The sequence below is a fragment of the Oratosquilla oratoria genome, chromosome 12 (genome assembly GCF_046742065.1).
Source record: "Oratosquilla oratoria isolate Oo_2021 chromosome 12, ASM4674206v1, whole genome shotgun sequence".
In the NCBI taxonomy this organism is placed as follows: domain Eukaryota; kingdom Metazoa; phylum Arthropoda; class Malacostraca; order Stomatopoda; family Squillidae; genus Oratosquilla; species Oratosquilla oratoria.
In genome coordinates, this window is record NC_134788.1 from 34789184 (window position 1) to 34813730 (window position 24547).

Below are 24547 nucleotides of genomic sequence, written 5' to 3' on the forward strand. Positions count from 1 at the left end.
ACAAAAGCAGACTAGGCGGAGAGAAGGTACGGCAGAAGTAGGTGGGGGCACGAACTGAAGATAGAGGACTCGAATAAGGATGGTTCTTGGTACAGAAGACATAAAAATAACGGTGAGGAATGTAACCTTCTCCTGCCCATATTACATTTTTCTTGTGGCTGGCAATTTCAGCATGGAGAGGTACTGAAGTTGAAAAATACGAACAAAGATGTTCGTCATTTAGTACGCACATGAACGAGAAATGTCTATATATAATAGAATGTATGTAATCGTACAGATTTTTCATGCACTCTTTAAAGACATCTTTCGCCACCTAGGCATTATTATTATTATTATCATTATTTATTTATTTATAATATTTTTCACATATTTCTCAGCTACAAACGTAAATTGATGCTTTTTTGCACTTAGTTCAATTATTGGTCCACTGTTGAACCACAGATGCACTGTTTACAATATGTGTGTTCAATACTGTTACGTACGGGTTTGCCCGTCATTGTTTTGATGATTATAGAGCCCAACCAGGTGGGAGCCAGTTTTCCGAATGATAGAATAATAATAATACATCATAGTTGTGAATTTCCCTGTTCATTTCAGATTATAACTATACTTTTACTTAATGCGCTGTGTAATGACCCATGGCCAGTTTTTTAAATAAGTTTGAGTTTGAAATGTAGAATTATATGCGTGATTTTCTTTTGCCGTCGTTGGCAGTCCTTTTCATTTCACTACATCAGGCATCAATAGATTTATAGCGGCAGCAGTTGCCCATCACCTCTGCCGCCGCTGTCTTTTTGGACATTGTGATTGGTGCAATGGTAGTGTTTTGGCTCGTGATTGTTTTGTCGCAGACCACATGCGACACACTCCATGGTAAATGCGACAACTTGCCACCAATTGCCGAGTAGCCGTCCACTTATCCACGGGAATTCTCCCTCCTGGGAATGGAGGAGACCAAGTGTTCCTCGACATTTTTGCGTCGTTGCTTGGTTTCTTTTCCCGCAGTTGTTGGGAGGGGAGTTTCTTCGTCTCTCAAGGGGATGGCCGACTGGTGCTTGGCGGCGAATTGGTGCACATACCAGAGCCTTGCTTCCATTGATCAAGTGGTCGGTGGGTTTGTTGAGGCCACGGCCCCATGACGGTGGCAGGCAGGTGGAATAAAAGACGAAAAAAAAAATCAGTTGCCAGCAAGTGAGCCACGGTTGTGTCCTATTGTGATAACGAGGCAGTTGTGACAACCTGACGACTTTTGTACATGCATAGTTGTTGCATAAGCTGTGAGGCTGGTTTGCTAGATGGGTGTTAAGCTGTGAAGCCTCCCTTATTAGATTTTCCCCCCTCTCGTTTTATTTTTCCGATAAATGGAATTGGATGCTATCTCTATGTGAATGCCTTCGGTTCGCCAAAATTAGGTGACCACAGGCAGACGGCAAGGCACTGCCAATAGGCACAAACGGCAGAACACACTTATTAGTACATTTTTTATATGTAGGAGTGTTATGTAGTTCATCAAAACACACCTAGAGTTTTAATATGGATTTGCCAGCAAGGATGGATGTTCCCTTCTTGTACGATTATAGGCATCACTTGTTGCACATGCTGAACCTGTGCCATTCGTGTTAATATCTTTGGGGGAGGGGGAAAGGTCGGAGGAGATTTACTCTAATCACTGGCGTGTGTGTGTGTGTGTGCTTGCGCAAAGTGCCCAGGTCCCTCTAAGCCAAGGGAGGTGGAGGTCCTACCCGCCACTGGACCATAAATATAATGACTTGTTAAGGATACCATTGTTATTGCTGCTGCCATGACGGCCAAAACAAAAGTTATACATATTAAATTGGCACCTCCATATTGTGGTTTCGTGTTTAATGCACAAAATGGGGTAGTTGACGTTACGTCAAGGTTGTTGTTTTTGTTGCATTCTCAACCTTGTTTGAAATATGCATCATACTTTGTGTATATGCATTGGTTAATTTCCTCTGCCAGGGTGACAATCATCAGTAATTTGATTGGTGGGCAGCGATGACTGGCTTGATTCCCTGCCCTGCCCTACATCCTAAAGAGTTGCTATTGTAGTCTTCACGAATGATGGGACTGATAGAGGCCATTTCTCTTGCAAGAAGTAATGATGTGATGGAAGTAACACACTATGTTTAATTGTTGCCTTATATCTATTATGTTAACTATGTTGTTCCCCTTAATTAACGAAATGGAAATGCATGGCAGCAGTAATCTGGGGAAAAAATTATTGAGTGTTGGTATTGCAAATGGACCGACCATGTAATGATGATGGACTACAGGGTCGGAATGACCTGGATGCACCGTGCACGCACATACACACACGTGGAGGTGGCTGCGGAGAGCAGCTGCTCTCGGCAGGGTTTCCTGAGTGGCCACTGGTCGCCAGGTGCCGAAGAACCTTATGACTTTTTTTGTTTTTCTTTTTTCTGATTTTGTTAAGAACATAGTTCTCCTCCTGTGACTGCCTCTGTAGTGCGTTATTCCCAGGGGCTCTTAATCGTAAGAGAGAGACGGTGAACGACTGTTTGGGGGCGGGGGGGGCAGGCAGTCCCTTTAAACTGGCTCCACTTGGTCCTCTTGGAGGACCATGTCAGGCCTAATGTCTGATTTCTTGCAGAGCTGGTGAATCGCAGAAGTCAAAATCATGTTGTCTGCTTGTTTATTTTCTCCTTTTTTTTCCACAATGTAAATAGCGTATGTACAAGTCGCCATCCCACGGACTTGCAAACCTCGGGTCTCTCCCCCAATTACGGGTATTTGTCAATTTTGTCTAACACGACATGGTGCCTCGTATATTTCCCCCTCCTTGGGGATCCTTGTATCTGTTAGTCAGACATCACACTGGAACTAATGTGCCTTAGACTGGAGAGAGAGACGTGCGGCTTGTAAGTTAAGGGGAAGGTCGGCAGGTGGCAGAAGCAACCGACCAGCAACAGCAGCGGTTGACAATATCATTTGGTTACAGACGGTAGAATTGGTCGTTTTTGCCACGTGGCTGCTGCTGCTGCTGTCGCTGCTTCTGCTCCACGAAGAAGTGTTGGAACTAGGTTTACAGATATATTATCTATATGAATATATTCTATATCTATATGCAGTTACCACTTTATGACTATTATTGTATGATCATGCCACGAACATCTGAGTTCTTGCTTCCAAATACCACGAAGATGGTCTAGTTGTATTATTGATGCATTAGTTGTATTACCACGGGAATGTACTCAGGAATTGTATCATCACTTCTGTGGTTGTATTGATAATTGTGGTTAGTTATTTTAATGTTAGATTATTTTTCTCTCCATTTAACTCTTTAATTGATGTCTTGCATGTGTCGGGGCCCTCCCTCGCTGCATTTGTGTCATGGTTGTCCTTATGTATCTGCAGCAGGAAGAACACACGGCCCTTTAGTTGTGCTGCTTGGACTTTTGTTAGTGTTAAGTGATGATGAAAAAACCTCCAATTGGAGGGGTAGAGGGAGGGGTATGCTGTTGTTGTTATTATCTGTCCTGTTTTAATGAGAAATGTCCTGTGTTGTTCTTGGTGACCTCTGTCTGTCTGCAGTATCTATCACAGCTAGAGCTGTCTGGACAAATGGAAACAAACCGTCTGACTTGTTGTCTTTTGTTGTATTGGGGTGGCCACGGCAGAGTGATTCAGCTTCTCGCGGGAGATTGTTAATATTAGACGTATCTGTTTTGCCGGTGTTCAAGAGTTGTTCCAGGTGTAGCGTGTTGCCGCTGCTGCCGCAGCCCCTCTGTGGTTGGTCGTCGGTTGTGTTCGTGCTTGCCGACACTCCAGGAAGGTGTTGTCGGCCTGGCGGCACTGCCCCGCACCTGGGATTTCCCGAAGCAGGATGATGACGTGATGGGAGGCTGACTGGGCCGTTTTGAGAGATTGTCAGGGCGGGAACACCAGCAAACTTCAGGTAGGGATCGAACCACTGACCAGGCTGGCACGAAGGATCACGTGGAAATTAACGGTTGAATACGAATCGATGTAACGGTGCAGCTAGGTAAAGATGCATCAAAAGTCCAAGACACGTGCCGGCAAGAATGGATTTGCTGCAATCGAAAGAACCAGATTCGGTAGAATCCTTGAAATACCTGTGTCTTGTAGAGAAAGAATGACCCACGTACTTAGATCGTATATGGCACAGAGTCGAGGAGAAGGTTCTATACGAGGAAGATACGCTTCTGGATTCGTAGAACCGAGGAAATTCCTTCAGGTGGCAGATTGAAGGGAATTCTGAGGAAAGGGAAATATGGAAGAGATGGAGTGTAAATGTTTACAAAGTGAAAATAATGTGTACCAAGCGGGAGGCAAATCTGTAGGACTGATGCAGCAAATGTCATTAAAGAAAAAGAGAAAAATAGATCAAAAGGCAGTTGCGAGAAAACCCAGAAATGTATACACGGATGTAAGAAAGGATTTTTTTTTTTTTTTACAATGGTGAAAAGTAGAAAAATTGCTGAAGGCTCTTACGTGCAAGAAAAAACCTGGCATCTGATGGGACCTGAAATTGGGACTCAAACTTTGCTGGGGATGAAATACATGAACCAATAATGGATGAAGGGAAACTACTATCCAAAGATCTGAAATGAGCAAACATGTGCCTGAATACCCTTAGAAACGATGAGGACCCCCCAGTGTCCTTGACCAAGCTGTGCAAGACAATTGGCCACAAGTTATTAGGACAAAAGGAAGATCTAGGCAGATGACTTGGAGTCCAAGAAAAAAGGATGTTTCAAATGGAAGAAGTTTGTAGGTGAATAATCATCGGGCTAGAGCAGAGTCTTGAGGACGCTTGCGGACGACGATGGGACGTTGGCGGGAAGTAATGACGTCACAAACGGAATGATAGTTTTCCCAATCTATTTCCAGATTATGCCCAAGATTGTGACGAGTAAAAATGAGAACGACTGCAAGTTGTTTTGGGAAAGTCTGGTCAGGAGATACGTACGGAGCCAGAAAAGGAACGCAAATGCTAATGAAGATAAGTGGGTCAGACGAAGAGGGGACCACCATTAAACTGCTTAAAATTACAAGGTAGACAATGTTGATGAGCGTAAACATCGTTTTATTACCAAATGATGAAGGAAAACTTGCGAAAAAATGTGTTACGCTCCAGGTTGGAATTAAATGCTGTGGTTTGTTCTGAACATGGAAGGAAAAATGATAGAAAGCCGTGATCAGAACGGTTCACATTGTAGCTGACCGAACACACAAGCTGGAATTGCAAGAAGAAGAATGAGTGACATTGCAGCTGTCTTCGTAACTGTGAAAGGAGTGGACGTGGTTGACAAAGAAGACTTAAATGTCGCGTGCAAGAGTATCCTAAAGATGTGGTAGCTGGAAAAGACGAAGCATATCAAAGATAGTAAGATAGTTTCTGTACAGATGCACTGCTTTGTGGAACAACATAGAAATGTTAGCTGTGTGGCATGAATTGTAGAGCAATGTTTGCCTTAGAAATGGACGGAACCCCACAAGAATCTCGTATTCTGCCTATTACTAAGTGGACGCAGTTTGTTAACAAGTCATGTGTCCCAACGTGAGAGCTACATGTGCAGTGCGGCAGTAGCTTAGGAACCCAGCTAAATGGTTCTTCCCCGATCCTTACCTGTAGGATTGTTTTCATATGTACTCGATGCATTTTTACGTTTGGGCCGTACTCTCTGAAAACATCATCCTGGTTTGGACCGTAGCTATGTCCTTGTGCGATTTTGTTCTGGCCGACAAGTGCCGGAGAACTTTGTTGCGTGGACGAAGGGACGAGGGTTGCTGAGTATAGGGGCGGGGGGGGAGTCTGGACAGCTTTGACCCACCCGTCATCCACGAAGCAAAGTTGTCCTGTGCCGTCCTGAACAGAATCTAGAATTGCAAGGGTTAACGATTCATGGGTCAATTATAACCTAAGATTTGAACTTTGTTTTGCTCTGGGCACGATTGTACTATGGACAGACAACAAGGCGTGTTTCTCCGGCACGCAGACCAACAGCCGTGTGCGTAGGTGTACAGGTGTGACGGTAGTGTGGCTGCATCAGTGTCCATCCCTTTAAGGTGTGAGTGCCGCATTCTTTCGACAGATCCCTTTCCTTAACCTCCTCGACACTCCCTCTCCTACCCTTTCCCAGTTTTAAACATCATCCAGCCCAGTAGGTCCTCTATCCCCGTGTGCACGTGTGCGTGTTTGTGTGTGTGTATTTGGGTATTTGTTTATCCCAATGCAGACGTACCAGGAAAGGTGAAACTGGGCATCAAGCCTCTAGTCGTAGCCGGGAGCCAAGAGGAGAGCGGGTAAGGTAGTCTAGTGTTTGACGGTTCTGCATGACCCCAGGAACCTTCCTTGTGTTTCCTTCGCCCTCCTTCCCGTATCCTTCCCGTTCTATCAGTAGTAAGAGGAGATGCACGTGGAGGCAGAGGCGGCCGTGCAGGGTGACCCGAGCATGTGACCCATGGTGGACGGGTCGGCCACACCAGGTAAGGTTTTCATTCAAATGTGCTCTTCTGTTATGCTTTACTTCCACTCCGCACGGGAATGGTTGGTACTTGCCGAGATTCTCTAGAGAGGATCATCTATGAGGCGCTTGTTTGTAAAACCCATCCGACATAAGTTCAACACAATATCGATCTCCGTTTTATACCAAGAGAGTTGACATCTGCACTCTACGTATTCCTGCTAATTGCTTCTGTACTTGTAACGCAACACAAACGTCAAAGTAAAAAATGTAGAACTCGCCTAGGGCAACAGTGCCTGTCTTAAAGTCTGCATATGCCCCCTTCACTTTTCAAAACAATTCCCAAGGTGTGAACTCCCTTCATTGGTGGTTTTAGAGGGAAGGTCTGCACGGAGCCAATTATGGACTGTAGGAATGCTGAGAGAGCTGGTTGACGGAAAGACGTGAAACACTAAGTTGCCACTTGCCCACAGCTCCAGCCATTTTCATTTTACCACATCCCTCAGTCAGCAAAGAACTTACGATGGTATTTATTAAAAAAAGAAAATTCTTTCCTTGTATAAATCTTGTATAAATCCTTGGAAGGGAAAGGTTTATATAAAGAAAGAATTTTTAAGAATACCACTGTAAGATTCTTATGGTGGTATTCTTGAAAAAAAATTCTTTCCTTATATAAACTTTTTCCTTCCAGGGATTTATATAAGGAAATATATATATATATAATATATATATATATATATATATGTGTGTGTGTGTGTATCTTCTTTAGCCTTCAACCTTGTTTGTTTACAAGAGAATATATATATATATACAGTATGTGTGTATATATATATATATATATGTATATATAATATGTATGTGTATATATATATATATAATATATATGTGTGTATATATATATATATATATATATATATATATGTATATATATATATATGTGTATATATATATATATATATATATATATATATATATATATATATGTAATGTATATATTACATTACATGCAAATTAAATGTCATCCGGCTCGTCCTCGTTGTCGTCGTCGTGAGAGACGTTGGCGGGCTTTTCAACCACTCTCTCAGCTTTCGGGGTATACAAAGTTTATGCAGCTTGAAGGAATGCATGTATCTTCGCTCCATACCATTCCTTCAAGAAAATGTACCTGGCGAGGTACTATCGGAAGTACCGAGTCTGTCAATTGACAAAGGACAAGATGGCGTCCCGATTCTATGCTACCGACTTTGTTCATTAGCATATTTGCTTGTAGCAAGGTATTTTTTATTTTCATTTCCACCCATAAAATTGCATATTTCGTTGATACATTTTAATTTACAAAATTAATAATTAATTTTCTATTGCTATGTTGCGCCTATGGTCGAAACTAAAAAAAATACCCCGGTATTAATATGGAATGTCAGCATACGCGGATTTGGTCATACACGGTAATTTCAGGAACCTAACCACCGCATTATTTGAGGGCTTTCTGTACTATCAAAACAGTAAATAAAGCTTTAATGTACTGTATAAAAGAGGGAAAATACATGAAAATAAAGATACAGTAGAAGCCCGATTTAACGAATCTCAATTTAGCGGAAGTTCAAATTAGCAAACTGCAAATAGCAATAACGAAAATGCTCAACTTAGCGGAAATGGTCTGCTAAGTTGACCATTTTCCGCTAGCTGGCCAGACGCGCGTCTACGGAAATAGCTCAATTTAGCGGGAATGGTAAGCTAAGTTGAGCATTTTCCGTCAACTGGCCACATGTGTGTCTCAGAGTCCAATGTTACCAGATTGTGGTGGTGGAGTCAAGGAAAAATTTATGAGGACGGAGCCTTTATTTGTGCGACGTTTCGCTTATTACAGCTTTTTCAAGTACAAGTTGAGATACAAATGCTTGAGATTAAATAAGCATTTGTGTCTCAACTTGTACTTGAAAAAGCTGTAATAAGCGACACGTCGTACAAATAAAGGCTCCGTCCTCGTATGGTGTTTATCTCGTCAATCTTGTCGGCAAACTGCCACTTTTAAGGATATATATATACGTACTACAATATATATACAATAATATATAATTCAGTATATGTATAAAGTATAATTGTAGCAGAAATATATTAAAGTAGAAATAGACAGTATAATAGGAAAACAAAATAATGAAACAGTAAGTTGATGGAAAAATTCAAAATCAGTATGCGAGAGTAATCACCACGAAAAACACTTCTATAACAATGAACTACGTTTTCTGCAACAACACAACAATAACGCTCACTATCCAAAAACCAACTGCCCAGTCCTATTAATTGCTAGAATTATGTATATCGAACTGAACACGAAGCTATGACTAATATTCCGCGAAATTCACAGACAGCTCATATCATTGTTACACGACACCCACACGTTGCAACAAATTACTGCACGTTGCTGTTCGTTTGCATTTCACGATTGTGCTGCCTATAATTCACTTACAATAATATATATACTGTATGTGTGTGTGTGTACAGTAGAGAATTTTTAGGTACGTATAATTTTTATAATCTGCTCTGGCAACACTGTTACACCAACACTCACTTGCTCAATTTAGCGGACTGGACCTTGGCTGAATTAGTTCGTTAAATTGGGCTTCTACTGTACATGTATTGCTGGACATTGTACATACAATACATGTACGTATATGTATACACTTTCACTTAATGACCCATTCGGTTAACAACGGTGATGCTGGTCCCAATTGTCGTCGTTAAACAAGGAGTGGTTGTATATATATATATATATATATATATATATATATATATTATATATATTTATATTTTAAAGAATACCACCGTTACATTTAGTACTCGTTAATTGGCCCAGAGGAGGAGGGCACTCATCATGAATGGCAGCATGTGGTGACTTTTATTGAATTGACCAGGAAAGCCCAGGATATCTCGGTACTTGATTGATTGGTTGCTTGATCGGATAGCCGACACCAACTGTATTCCTTGGTTGCCAGAAAGAGGAATCTGCCACTTTATCTCAATGTGCCTGGACAAGTCTGCCTGTAGTGTTCTGTTTATGATCAATACACTAATGGTTTTGGCTGAACTCTCAAAATCTGCAGATATGATGATGATTTTTTTTTTTTTTTTTTTCTCCCTCTCATTTCTTATTAGAGGTAGATGAAGAATGATAACGATATATGTATATAACCATGCCCATACTCCCCCTCATCTTCTCGTATAAGGGGATTGGTAAAGTGAAAGCACACACCCATTTACAAAATGGTTACAAACTAGAATTATATTATACCAATCCTTAAACACGGGATATTTATCTCTACATTTAGAACCGACTGATGGAAACCAAAGTATGGGGAGAGGGTAGGTTGCTATCGCTGTCTGCAGGCCAGTGAGGATCGGTTTTAACCCACAAACAGGACCTCGCATAATAAAATTGCCTTGCAGTGAAAGTCTTTGGTCACCATTGTGTGTACGATTAAAGGGAAGACCTTTACCCTTTAACCGAGGCAGAGTGCAGGGGTTGTCGGAAACCATGAAATGTCGTCTGCAGTCGGGAAGTTTGCAAATTGCTGCTCTCTCTGAATAGAATGGCCATTGACAGTGTACGTCAAATAATTGTCATGGCCCTGAGGTTTGAATCGGGGCCTTGCGTGACGCTAGGCCAAAGCTCTACAGCTGAGCTAAAGGAGCTCTAAAATTCTCTAACTTGGAAGTTGATCTAACTCCCATGGAACTAAGTCGATTGCTAACTGCCATCCTAAATTAATTTTACGGAGAATTAATTCCAACTTGTAGCTAGTGGTGAAGGTGGTACGAAGCCTCGACGGACTTTTGTCATTGTAATACCTGAATAGAATTGCCATTGATGACATATGTCAATCTAATTCAGAGTTGCCCCGAGCAAAATGGAACAAGAGATGATGATGCTGATGGTGGATCAGCGCTAAGTAGTAACTAGTTTTGAGGAACTAGATACAATTCATTCATCCCAGTGATGCCGCCTGGGTTTTCTTTTGGCGAACGCTGATGACGATACTGTACTTGGCCAACTGGAGCCAGTCCAGGAGCAAGATTGGCTGCCAAGAGCCTTGTGGGCTCAAAATGGGCTTTAGCCAAGGAGAATAATATTATCTTTGGGTGCGGCAGTTCTTTACCAGGCACTGGTCTGGCTTACTGGTTTGTTAAGGTTCCTTATAATATTATTTGCTTACATACACACACATGCATACATATATGTACTTGTGAGTCATTTATAGAAGTTAAAAACATGTTTGGTGACTTGCTTTGTACAACGTTTAACATTGTCAAGCCACATTTGTATGAAAACCGTTGACTGGTCGTCGTCCTCTTCACGTCCGTCCTTTGCCTCTGGCAGCTGCATTGGAGGAGCTGCCCACGTGAATCCTTCCTCATTCATAGTCGTACATTCCATCCCACCCTCCCTCCCTCCCTCATCTCCTTTGTCCCATCATCTATAACTTTGTGTGTTCTTGTTTGTGTGTGTGCGTGTGCGTGCGGACGTATTCACGTGTGTGGACGCACAAGACGCGTTGGCCTGGGTAATGGCAGACGCGAGTCCCCCCTGCTCGGATGCAGAAACTTTCCCGGTAAGGCTCCTGTCTTGACGTCGTCAGTCTTAGGCTCGGCTCACCATTCGGTCAAATAGACATCTTGAAATCTCGGGCTGGTACAAAAGTTTCTTGGTTCTCCTGAAATGTCTTAATAACAAGTTGAAAATTTGTTTTGTCACACAAAACTGTGCATATGCATATATGTACATGTATATACCATGTGTATCTATGTGTGTGTATATATATGATATATTACATATGTACTTGTGTACAAGAAATTCACAACAAAAATGGCCATTGATTTTTTGATCAAGTTATAGCTTAACAAATTGCAAGCCAGAAAGCATAAAATTTGTCGGCCCGAGACATTATGTGAGCCCGTTTTAAAGTTCGATAATATACATTTTTATTATATATATTTTCTTTGTCAAAGCAGCACTGGTAGGCAAAATTAGGTTAGGTTAGGTTAGGTGCAGAGACTGAAGCTGGTAGCTTACAGACATCCCATGCTTAATTACTTAGGACGACTTTGGAGAGGGCGACCTGTACGACGACGTTCTCACGGGCGGAGGTGGAGGCGGTGACCGGGATCGAGAAGGACACTCCCCAGCACCCACGGGGTCAGACCGCAACGGCGGGGCTCCCTCGGGACGTTCTTCGTCCAAGGGAGGCCGCGGCAGAGCATCAAGTTCCGAGGAGAGGGTGGTGTTTAACGGACCTGTCCCACACTCTGGAAGAAAGTACCAGTTGTATGTGGGCAACTTGACCTGGGTGAGTAGCCGTCTCAGAGTTTTGTGCATGGAGCCACTGTCTGTACGTGGGCAACTTGACTTGGGTGAGTAGCTGTCATGGGGTTTTGTGCATGGAGCCACTGTCTGCCCCAAGTGAGTCAAAGTTGCACATGGTAACTAGGTTAGTGGGTGAGTGCATTGAGGGGGAGAGATGCCTCGGTGAGTCGGTGCATCTCGTCTTTTAAGGCAGGCAGCATTTTTGCACCATAACGTGCCTAAATTTGAAAGGAGGAGTGCTAAAATGCATGCACCTACAAAAATTCAAAGTTCAAATTTTGTGCAGCACCTCAATGACGATGTTTGCCGCAGAATGAAGCTGAGCATCTTGGTATATTCATCGAGTAAGCCTACCTCCTTCTAGGGCTTTACTGCTGCTTGGGCTCTAGTAAGACACAGCTAGAGATAAAGATAAAAGATGTCTCTTTTTAGTGCATTCTGATTCAATTCCAACATTACAAAAAAAATGCTCGTCTGAAAATTTAGGCACTTTTTTTTGCCCGCCTACGTTTTTCGAGGACGAGGACTGATGAGGTGTTGGGGGTACTGTTCAGTATCAATCTCATTGATTTGATGAAGCCTACGTAGGTGTCATGAGGCTCAAGTGGGTTTACAGGGATGTCAGCATCTTGATCGTATTTATTTTGTAGTTGTAGCTGAGTGATCTCCGCGTACCCTTGTACACCCACACATGCCTCATGATGCCCATGTAGTTTTTGTATGATTGAGGTTAATGTAGTACTCGATTGGAAGCCACCAGTTGCATAGAGGGCAGCACGAAACTGGGTCTCTGTATGCTGTTGAACATATGCATAAAAATTTGCACTTTTGAATTGTAGAGTTTGACAGTGTTGTTCTCGTTTCTACAGTGGACAACTGACAATGATATAGCCAGTGCAGTACAAGCATTGGGTGTCAATGATTTCCTAGATGTCAAGTTCTTCGAGAACCGTGCCAACGGACAAAGCAAGGGGTACTGCGCCATATCCCTGGGATCTGAGCAGAGTAGCCGCCTCATCGTGGAAAAATTGCCTAGGAAGGAGATCCATGGAATGAACCCAGTCGTCACATATCCCAGCAAGCAGGCACTCAACCAGGTAATTTCAAATGCTGCTTGATGCTCCTAGATGGAAGAGGGAGCATGTCTTGTTATGTTTACGAGGGAAATAGTGTCCTGTGCGTTGCTCATCCAGCTTTACGCTTTTACACTTGCTTAGTTGGTCCGTTGGTGTATTGCACTGGATCACTTTTGTGCCCTCGTAAAAAATCTGCCATCCTTTCGAGGGTAAACAAAGTTTTGCCAGAGATAGTATGCATGTGCTGTGATGCATGTAAGGGAGTGGGCGGAGGGGTGGGGGTGAGGGAGTGAATATTTTCATGTAGCCTGAAGGGATTTCTCCTCGTCTTCTCTTTTTCTACATGAGGAAACAGAGAGGGGGTCGTCAATTAAATGAAGCAGCCTTGTTGTGTCTTACGACATTGCTTCTGACCCAGGGCAGTGGGCCAGATGCAGGGATGATCCGTCATCCAGGAGGAGCCAAGATAAGAGGGAGGGAGGGGGTGAGTGGGAGTGGAGTATGTTGGGGATGGAATGGGTGGGAGTGGATTTTATGCCTTTGTATGTAGTATGCACGCATCTCAACCACCTCTGACCACGTTCTTGTTTATACGTAGTTCCTACTTAACTGGTAATGGGGAGGGAAAGCCTAGGAAGGAGATCCATTGAAAGTTTTGCCTCCCCCATTGTTAAGAGGATGGAGTGAATGAAATTAACATGTTTAACCAGTGGAAATGATAGTGGGGTGGTAAAGTATGTGTAGAAGTGCGTAAGACAGAATGAGTGGAAGGGTGGTGAGGTAAACACCAGGAACCTTTGGAGTTTTATTGCTACTGTTTCGTCCTGAAAGGACACTCTGAGGAAGTCCTTTCAGGATGAAAAATTAGCAATAAAACTTCAAAGGCTCCTGGTGTTTACCTCACCACCCTTCCACTCAAAGTATGTGTAGATGAAAGCATTGGCGTTTTCTACGAGAGAGGTGTAGTGTGGACGAACATAGAGAAGTAGGGTGCAACTTTCACGTGGTTTAACGAAGGAATTTAACCACATCTGTATGATTATGCCCATGTAGGTGTCATGAGATGAGGCACGAGTGGGTACACGAGGATGCTGTCGTCGGTATCTTGATTATATATATTTTTTGCAGTCGTACACAAGTCACCCCCAGATTCTGTGAGCTGGTTTGATCATGTTTTGTGAGTTAATTATTATTCAGTGTAAAAGAGAATAACAGAGCTCTGACTTTATATTTGATAATGCGAGTAGTGTTGTGCAAATTAAATATGGCAGCTGATACCGAGCATGAAATTTGAGTCGTACTGAAGTGGTTAAGAGCCCTGTTTGGTTTGAATTGTGCCCTGGGGCAGAGTAAGACCATCAGACGGCCACCTGAACGGAATTGGCACAAACGGGTTGTTCAACAAAGGGACGTGGATGGAAGACTTGTATGGTTGTGAGAACTGGTTGGACATGTAGACAGGGAATGGGCAAAGGCTCGCCTGGTTCAGGAGTAAGGCGACGGAGAGGGAGAATAGTTCGTGTCCCAAATTGCCCCTGACGACCCCTTCCTTTGCAGTTTGAGGCTCAGTGCAAGACGCGAGCGAGCCCCCAGCACCAACAGCGAGGTGGCCAAGGGGGACCTGGAGGGAACCAGAGTTCCCAGGGGCAGGGGGGACCCCGCATGCCGCCACCAGGACGGGGCATGCCACCGCCTGGCATGGACCACCGACCTCCAGGACCCCATGGACCACATGGTCCTCATGGCCCACACGGACCCCACGGCCCTCATGGCGGAGGTCCGCACGGGCCACACGGTCCTCCTGGGCCTCATGGCCCGCACCATGGCCCCCCGGGGCCTCATGGCCCTCATGGACCCCACGGACCCCATGGACCACACCACGGACCTCACGGACCACATCACGGGCCGCACGGACCACCGTCCATGCCGCCACACGGACCCCATCAGGGCCCACCCAGAGGTCCCCCACCACACGCCATACCGCCAGGTAAGTGTGTGAGAATTTGTCACTGTAGGAGGAGTGAAGAAGAGGTGATAGAGGCCGAGGCAAAGCTGGAGGGGATAATGGTGGAATGTGGAAGCGAAGAAGACGACCTGGGGGTGGGGGGTGGGGTGGTGGTTTAGGAATGGTGTGGGGATGCAGCGAACGTACGTCCAGAAGAAGGAAGGCTCTATGGTTTCTTGCAGTCTCCTTCATTCTTACGAAAGTCAGGTACAGGGAAGAGGAGCTGCCAGCAGCTGTAGGAAGGACCTCCTCCCCTCAACTTCCCTCTTCCTCAACTTCCCTCTTCCTCTACCTCTACTTCATCCAACATCTTGCTTTTCTCTCCTCCTCCTCCTCCTCCTCCATTTCCTTCTCCCTATCCCCTTCTCTCTTGCATCCTCTCCACTCACAAATCCCCCCTCCCCTCTCCCTTTCCCCTCTCTTGCACAGTCCCCTCCTTTCCCATCCCTTCCTCCCCTGACTTGTTCCTACCCATCATCCTTCCCACTTCTCTTCCAACCATCATCCACATCTTCCCTCTGGTGTAAAATGTAAAATGCCCGCAGAAATCGGTACCGTGTAATTCTTCCCAACTTGTTTTATGGTTCAAATTTGGTTGACTGTCGATCATTGGCCCTGCGTTGGCTGGCAGCAGACTTCAGACCCTCCTATGGATCTGTGTAGTATTCGAGTAGGGGGCTTTGTATGTCACGTGCGTGTAGTAGTAGGCGATGCAGAGCATTGCCAGTTGTCGGCCCTTCAAGATGAAAAAAATGCAACTGAAGTTGACCTCTTCCATACGATGATGCCTACGTAGACATCGTGAGGGACGAGTAGGTATACAAGGATGCTGGTGTTGGTGCCTTGATTATATTTATTTTGCTACCGTAGCCAAGTGACTTCTGAATTCTGTGAACTGGCTTGATTCCGTAGTCTGCAGTGACTTTTGTTTTATAATCCATCCAAAACGAACCCTGCCAATGTTGAAGTTGAACCAAGGGCATGGTTCGTTAAATTCCACGCTACAAAATCCTCTGTGAGGGGCACCGCCCTAGCCTCCTGATAGGGGAGAGTTACGTTAAACTGTAAAAAAGAAAATAAATAAATAAAGTAAATAAATAAATAATAATGGTACATCATTGTACATCAGGATGCCGCGCACGATGATTTCAGTCATATTGAAGAGGTTAACAAGATATTTTGGGTATGGTCCGTAGCCTAAGCATCGGCCCCCACAGGGCTAAACTCCATGTGGCTGTAAGAGCATTGATGGGCTTTGAGGAGAAGATGGGGCAGGACCATGTCCGTGCTGTCATTCCCTATTCCTTGTCTTTCTTCGGTAGTGGAGAGTGTGTGGGGATGGAGTGGGTTTTGTGCCTTTGTGAGGATGTGAGGAGGAGAACAGGGATGGAAAAGGAGCTGGGAGATAGGATTGATGAAAAATATTAGAATGGTTTGGACACATGGAAAGAATGAATGAAGAAGGACTAGTAAAAGAGGTGTGGAAGGAGTGAACATGAGGGGACGTCCGAGGATGAGGTGGATGGATGGGGTGAAGGGGGCTTTGGGGAAGAGGGAATGTCTGTTGAGGAAGGACGGGAGAGGACAGAAGACAGGGTGAATGGAGAATGGTAGTATATGGATGATGTGATTGCATGAGGTGGAATGGGCGGGGGGGATGGGGGAGTGAGGTAGTATGTGTGAGCAAAATTTGACGTAGCCCGAAGGGATTTCTCCCCGTCCTCTCATTTTATGCAATGGGGGGACGGAGAGGGGGGGTCGCTGATTTAATGAAGTGGCCTTGCTGTGGATGTGCTGTGTCTTGCGACACTGCTTCTGACCCAGGGCAGTGGACAAGGTGCAGGGATGACCTGTCATTCAGGAGGTGCTAAGATATGAGGGAGGGTGGAGGGGTGTGGAGTGTATTCAGGGATGAAATGGGTGGGAATGATTTTATGCCTTTTTCTTTTTGGCTACCCCCCCTTGTAAGGGGGAAAAAGCCTTGGTATATGTATGTATGTGTTTTGGCTACCTCCCTTGTAACAAAGGGGGCCTTTGATATATGAATGTAACTAGGTCTTTGCACTGCAGAAGTCTCACCTAGCAGGTAATGGTGAGAGTTGTCTGCTGCTGGTGCTGCGAGTTTCACGGATTAGAATCCAGCAGTCAAAGAGCAGTTGGCCCAGCTGTAAATCTTTTGGGGAAGAAATGTTAGTGTAATATGCTCTCTGTCGGCTCTCCTTGCATGAATGAAGCTAGCTGGGCTACCCCCCATGTAAAGGGGGGAAAAAGCCCTCGATATAGATAGATCTTTATGTGAAAAGATGGAGAAGGTAATGAAATTGATAAGATATATTGGGCCCAGTGTAGAGACATTGTCTGGTAATGGACATGGAACTGCCAAGTGTAGGCCTTACGGTCTCTTGCAGTCTCCCTCAATCTTATGTTCTTGATGTCGTCCCCATAGAGGTGAGGTTTTGCCATCCTCCGTGTAAGGGGAACGAGTCATAACTCAGGTTTCGAGACCTCAAATTGCCCAGAGTCCTTCCACTCGGCAAAAAAGTTGAGCATTAACCAGAATAAATTCTTTATAGGGTGTCACTGTGGCAACGATGTGCTTGGCAAATTACTGCAAAGTATTTACAGTGTACGCAAAGAGTAGGGCATGTTTCAATTCGTTTGTAGATTCTTGGTAGAAGACAAGGGCTTTTGAGTTACATTGGTGGGATGATAGGATACCATATTCTTCCCTGTGTCTCCTCATAAGAACATAAGAATGAAGGAGACTGCAAGAGAACATAAGGCCTACACTAGGCAGTTCTGTATCCATCACCACCTGTCATCCCCATCCATAAAGTTGTCTAACCGTTTCTTAAAAGAACTGATAGTTTCAGCGCTCACTACTACATGGCATGGATACGAAGTTTAAATGTTCCATTCGTCGACCACCCAATTAGTAAACCAATTCTTGCCTATTTCCTTCTTAAATCTAAATTTGTTTGCATCACCCTTGTTAAAGCCTTTGATCCACTTGAACCCCTCTTCCACCGTATTCCCGTAAATCTTCTGTACCATAGTTGGCTAGACAGACAGACGGTCCCTCAACTCCCAGTCTCCCCTCCCCCCCCCCATTAACCACTTTGCTTCAATGAACAATGATGCATATGTAGACATCACGAGGTGAGAGTGGGGACACAAGGATGCCAGTGTCGGCATCTTGATTATGTATATTTTTTGTAATTGTACGTGAAATACTCCCAGATTCTGTGAACTGGTTTGATCACATTTTGAGTGTGTTGTTACTCCGAGTAAAAGAGAACAAGTAGTACATCCGTGACTTTATATTTTGTGATGCAATTTACACATGACAGCCAGTGCTGCATGCGAGAATTTCACTCATACTGAAGTGGTTAAGTGCTGAAAATTGTTTTATCCCTCCAGGCCCAGGAGGACCCGGTGGCCCACGCGGTCCACCGCCTGGATCACTTCAACGCCCCATGCACCCAGGGCCGGCACCTCCTCCACCGGGGCCGGGAGGTCCTCCACCTCCGAGAGGTCCTCCTCCACCCCCGAACATGGGGCCCCCGCCGCCAGGAGGACCGCCCCGAGGGCCACCGCCTCCTATAGACCCACGAGCACCACCCCCCAGGCCAGACTTCATTCAAGGTACAAACTCGGACTGCCTTTCTCCGTGCCCTTTCTCTTTAGCCTTGGCCACTTTCCTGCCACCCTTGCCTGCACTGTCATTCCCTTCCCTTGTCGTTGTTTTACATTGCCTCACCCAAGAGCTCCAAAGTCCCGCTGTTTTGTTGACACTCGGTCCTCCTGCATCTCCTGTATGTAGATAGGAGAGCAAGTGGAAGGATTTGGTACCTATGGGTTCGGGGGACAACTAACCCTGTGGTCATTATTAATTAGTATGTAAAGGACAGGATGCAGGGATGACCCGTCATCCAGGAGGTGCCAAGATAAGAGGGAGGGGAGTGGAATATATAGGAAATGGAATGGGTGGAAGTGGTTTCTATGCCTTTTTCTTTGTGGCTACCCCCCATGTAGGGGGAAAAAGCCTTTGGTATATGTATGTATGTAAAGGAAAAAAAAAATTGTGATTGCAGTGTTGTACACAGCTAGGTAGTCCTCAAGGAGCCAGGAGAGGTGTGGCAAGAGGCAGGAATGGGGAGATCAGATAGGAATAGGTCACCACACATTTTGATTAACATTTGGGTGGTTTTAGGAACTGAAAGATACCTAAGGAACAGGTAGTTTTAGATACTTGGGTGCAAATGTGGCAGGTAAAGGTGGAGTGAAAGTGGAGGTAGAATGTAGATTGAGAGAAGCAAGTAAATGCCTTGGTGGATTGAAGAGTGTAATGAGGAATAGACATTTGGGAATGGATTCTAAGAGGAGACTATAAGAAGGAGTGATTGTGCTAACAGCACTGTATGGGGCAGAAACATGGAACATAAGAGAGGAAGAGAGAAGGAGTTTGAATGTGTTTGAGATGAGGTGTCTGGGAAGTATGATGGGGGTTACTAGGCTAGATAGTGAGAAATGAGGAGGTGAGGAGGAGAACAGGTGGAAAGGTACTCCCCCAGGTAGGCGTAGCTCCTCCTTGGGGATCGGTGCCATCTGCGTAGAGCTGATGGCCAGGGGTAGTTGCTGCTGTTTGGCCCCCAACTCTTGGGGTTGGGGGGTGGTCCCACGACGTAGACGTTGCAGCTCCAGGATTCATAATCATATCACTCACCGCTCCATTAACACACTGAAAGACAACACACTGCTGCATGCCAGACCCCCTGATATCCACCCTTCTGAATCCTCTCTCCCACGTAAGGACAGAGTCCACTTGGCCAGACTGCGATGCGGTCACCACCCAGCACTTCTAAGCTACCAGAAGAGGCTGGACGACCGTGTTGTGAACAGCTGCCCAGGATGTAACACTTCACCCCATACCATACAACACATAATGGAAGACTGCACTATACACAATCATGCACGCAAACAACACAACATACACTCTATAAAGGATTTGTGGGAAAACCCAGTTTCGGTTGTGGCCTTCCTTGGGGAGACGGGACTGCTCGGACAGACAGTCTAGGGAACGACAACAACAACAACAGGTGGAAAGGAAGTTGAGAGATAGGGTTGATGAAAGAGTATTAGGATGGTTTGGACACATGGAAAGAATGAGTGAAGAAAGACTAGTAAAAGAGGTATGGAAGTCAAATGTGGGGTGAGTGAACATGAAGGGACATCCTAGGATGAGGTGGATGGATGGGGTGAAGGGGGCTTTGGGGAAGAGGGGAATGTCTGTTGAGGAAGAATAGGAGAGGACAGAAGACGGGTGAATGGTTGTATATGGAAAATGTTGTGATGCATGAGGTGGAATGGGCGGGGGGGATGGGGGATGAGGTAGTATGTGTGAGCAAAATTTGACGCAGCCCAAAGGGATTTCTCCCCGTCTTCTCCTTTTATGTATAGGGGGAAGGAGAGGGGGGGTCGCCGATTTAATGAAGCGGCCTTGCTGTGGATGTGCTGTGTCTTGCGACACTGCTTCTGACCCAGGGCAGTGGACAAGGTGCAGGGATGACCTGTCATCCAGGAGGTGCTAAGATAAGAGGGAGGGTGGAGGGGGTGTGGAGTGTATTTAGGGATGGAATAGGTGGGAATGATTTTATGCCTTTTCCTCTTTGGCTACCTCCCTTGTAAGGGGGGAAAAGCCTTGGTATATGTATGTATATGTGTGGTTTGACTTGGCCAGCCCTCTTATAAGGTGCAGAAGGATTATTGCTCCTTAGGCAAAGGGGCCATGGTTGCGCTACTCAGGAAATTGACAGTTTGGGTGCACTGGCAGAAAGTTAAGGGTTTTGTGTACGATGTTCCTGTGTGACCAACACCTGACGATATCTGGCTGAAGCCCCTGAAAAGTGAGTTGAACTCCACTGCCCCCAGACAATGTTGTCCCCTTTCCTACGGGAGTGTTGCGAAGGTCAGTATGACACATACATACATACACATATACCAAGGCTTTTTCCCCCTTCCAAGGGAGGTAGCCAAAAAGGGAAAGGCATAAAAACACTCCCACCCATTTCATCCCTAAATACACTCCACACCCCTCCCACCCTTCCTCTCATCTGAGCACCTCCTGGATGACGGGCCATCCCTGCACCCTGCCCACCGCCCTGGGTCAGAAGCAGTGTCGCAAGACACAGCACATCCACAGCAAGGCCGCTTCACTTAATCGGCGACCCCCCCCTCTCCGTCCCCCTTTGCATATAAGGAGAGGACGGGGAGAAATCCCTTCGGGCTGCGTCAAAATTTACTCACACATACTACCCCACCCCCCACCCCCCCGCCCATTCCTCCTCATGCAGTCACAACATCATCCATATACAACCATTCTCCACTCACCTCTGTCTTCCGTCCTCTCCCTTCCTCAACAGACATTCCCCTCTTCCCCAAAGCCCCCTTCACCCCATCCATCCACCTCATCCTAGGACGTCCCCTCATGTTCACTCCCTCCACATCTGCCTTCCATACCTCTTTTACTAGTCTTTCTTCACTCATTCTTTCCATGTGTGACACGGAAGATAATAAAACGGCCTGGGAGCAGCCAGAAGTGACGTTGAGAACAGATCTTGATTCTTGGGTGACGTAAAGTGTCTTCCTATGGATGTACTGTGTCTTGGTACTTTCCTTCTGACCCAGGGCAGTGGGTGGGATACATGGATGATCTGTCATCCATGAGGAGCTAAGATGGGAGGGAGGAAAGGGTGGTGGTGGTGGATGTATGGGGGTGGAATGGGTGGGAGGGAGCCAAGTGGAAGCTCTTGGTATGTAGATGAATTGTTGTTGTTTTATATTGCCTTTTACTAATGTCATTGCTGTAGAGATATATTATTTATAGCATAGTGTGGTAAGACTTGTGCTAGTTGACTGAACACTTGAATGCTGAAATAGGTACAATTGGTTCACAGTAAGCAACATAATTTTCATATTGTTCTCGGTTTGTTTACAACTTTGCATATTTCTTCCTTTTATTTTCAGGACCCCCACCGGGTGGCCCGCCCCCACACGGACCCCACAACGGTCCCCCACCCCACGGGGCACCACCGGCCCCTCACGTCAACCCAGCATTCTTCCCCCCACACTCTGGGCCGCCGCCCACGTCGGCACCTCCATCACATTACGGAGCTCCTCCACCCGCACAGCAGGTGAGTGGTCTTGTGTGCAGAACAAGAAACAACAACCCAGTTCACAGAAACGCACACCATATCCCACAGATGTATGTGTACGAGAGAATGTGACCTGGTGCATTGCCCCTGATCCAGGGGGGCGGTGGGCTGGATACGAAGATGACCCGTCATCCAGAAGGAACTAAGATGGAAGGGGGGTGGGAGCAGGTGGAATTGTGTGATAACCTCCACTACAGTCTTGGATCAAGTGTTGGACTTGTGATTAACAGACACAGCTCTCCCTGATGAGAGCTTAGAGAACATCTATGGGTAATATACTGTGGCCTTGCATGTAGACTCCCAACTCATTGCCCAACAGAGCACAGTACCAGATAGTAGTGTTGTGATGCCAATCATCTTGGGCAGAGTTAGCAGAAGAGTTTTGTAACACTACATGATTGATGTGGATGTGTGATTCCATTTTTTACTACTTCAGTACAAGTCAAATTCTCATGCACAGCAGTGGCTGCCATTTGTAATTTGCATGACTACTCACATTATTAAGTATAAAGTCACTACTGTATTACTCGTTCTCTTTTACTCTAAGTAATGATAAAGACACAGAATCTGGGAGTAACTAGTATATGAATACAAAAAAAGTATATAATCAAGATGCCGACACTGGCATCCTCATGTACCCACTTGCTCCTCACGACTCCTACTAATGCATCGGGAAGAGTTGCCTCATAATGAAGCAGTGGGGTTGACCCCTTAGCATACGATGATGCCTACATAATCATTGTGAGGCGCGAGTGAGTATACGAGGATGCTGGCATCGGCGTCCTGATCATCCTTATTTTGCTGTCGTAGCTGATTTATCCTGGTATTCTGTGAACACTTTTTCTACGGTTATAAACATTTTGGGCGGTAGAGAATGAGTTTAACCTCTTCAGTACGGGCCTTAAATCTCGCGGGCAGCAGCCAATGCCAGCCGTACAACGTGTCATGATAATACTCGCATCATAAAATATACATACATACATATACCAAGGCTTTCTTCCCCCTTACCAGGGGGGTAGCCAAAAAGGACAAGGCACAAAAACATTCCCAGCCATTTCATCCCCGAAAACACCACACCCCTCCACCCTCCATCCCATCTTAGCACCTCCTAGATGACGGGTCATCCCTGCACCCTGTCCACTGCCCTGGGTCAGAAGCAATGTCGCAGGACACAGCACATCCACAGCAAGGCCGCTTCATTAAATCGGCGACCCCCCCTCTCCGTCCCCCCATATAAAGGAGAGGACGGGGAGAAATCCCTTCGGGCTGCGTCAAAAATTTTTGCTCACACACACACTACCTCACCCCCATTCCCCCCTCCAATCCACCTCATGCATCACAACATTTTCCATATACAACCATTCTCCATTCACCCCTGTCTTCTGTCCTCTCCCGTCCTTCCTCAACAGACATTCCCCTCTTCCCCAAAGCCCCCTTCACCCCATCCATCCATCTCATCCTAGGACGTCCCCTTGTGTTCACTTCCTCCACATCTGCCTTCCATACCTCCTTTACTAGTCTTTCTTCACTCATTCTTTCCATGTGTCCAAACCATCCTAATACTCTTTCATCCACCCTATCTCCCAACTCCCTTTCCACCCCTGTTCTCCTCCTTACTTCCTCATTTCTCACTCTATCTAGCCTAGTAACCCCCATCATACTTCTCATAAAATATAGTCACCGCTTATATCGATCGTTCTCTCTTTCACCCGTGAATTTTGATAACCATAGAAAATGTGATGAAGACAGTTTAGAGAGTATGTCATTACGGAGGGGCAACTACAATAAATATAATCAAGACGCCGATATGGCAGCCTCGCGTATCCATTTGCTCCTCATGACGCCTACGTATGCGGCACCGTATGGAAGGGGTTAACATTTGTATCTGTATTTCATAACTCGTGTATTGTGGTGCATCATTGTACTTCAGGCAGCTAATATGTGGATGGATATTTGACTCGTCCTGAAGAGATTAAACCAGCTTCAGCGGTCGGGCCTCGCTGCGGAGGTGCTCTGTCTCATGGCATTGGTTCTGCCTTCGGCAGCGAGCACGGAATAGGGAGGCCCTTCGTCCCTTTGTCCACAAGGAGCTAAGGCGGGAGGGACAACGAATGGGTGAAGGACAAGTGCTGCCCCCCCCCCCCTACCCTCTCCCTCTTTTAACCTCGTCAATACGAGTCAAATATTTGCCTGATGTACAATGCCTGAGTACAATGATGCGTCGCAAGATGCGCATTACTAAATAAAGTTACTGCTGTTATACTCATTCCCTTTCGTGCAGAATAAATATAATGTCGCAGAAAACGTGGTGAAGCCTGTTCACAGAATACAGGGTTCACTCCGCTATAACTACAAAATGAATATAATCGGGAAGCTGACACCAGCATCCTTGTACACCCCACTTGGAGCTCATGGTGCAT

The 24547-nt window shown here is 45.5% G+C and overlaps 1 protein-coding gene across 5 annotated transcripts in view; it reads left to right on the plus strand.

Annotated features, from left to right (window-relative positions):
* Cpsf6 (cleavage and polyadenylation specificity factor subunit 6) overlaps nucleotides 1-24547 on the plus strand; it is a 43326-nt gene that overhangs the window by 13149 nt on the left and 5630 nt on the right. For 3 of the 5 annotated variants that reach the window (XM_076195088.1, XM_076195091.1, XM_076195089.1), the window contains 5 exons: nucleotides 11567-11815; nucleotides 12702-12929; nucleotides 14466-14895; nucleotides 18334-18558; nucleotides 21940-22106. In XM_076195088.1, the coding sequence (XP_076051203.1) occupies nucleotides 11567-11815; nucleotides 12702-12929; nucleotides 14466-14895; nucleotides 18334-18558; nucleotides 21940-22106 (1299 nt within the window). Of the gene's footprint in view, nucleotides 1-9298; nucleotides 11081-11566; nucleotides 11816-12701; nucleotides 12930-14465; nucleotides 14896-18333; nucleotides 18559-21939; nucleotides 22107-24547 lie in introns of those variants that run through there. The other 2 variants (XM_076195090.1, XM_076195092.1) reach the window with 2 other exon arrangements.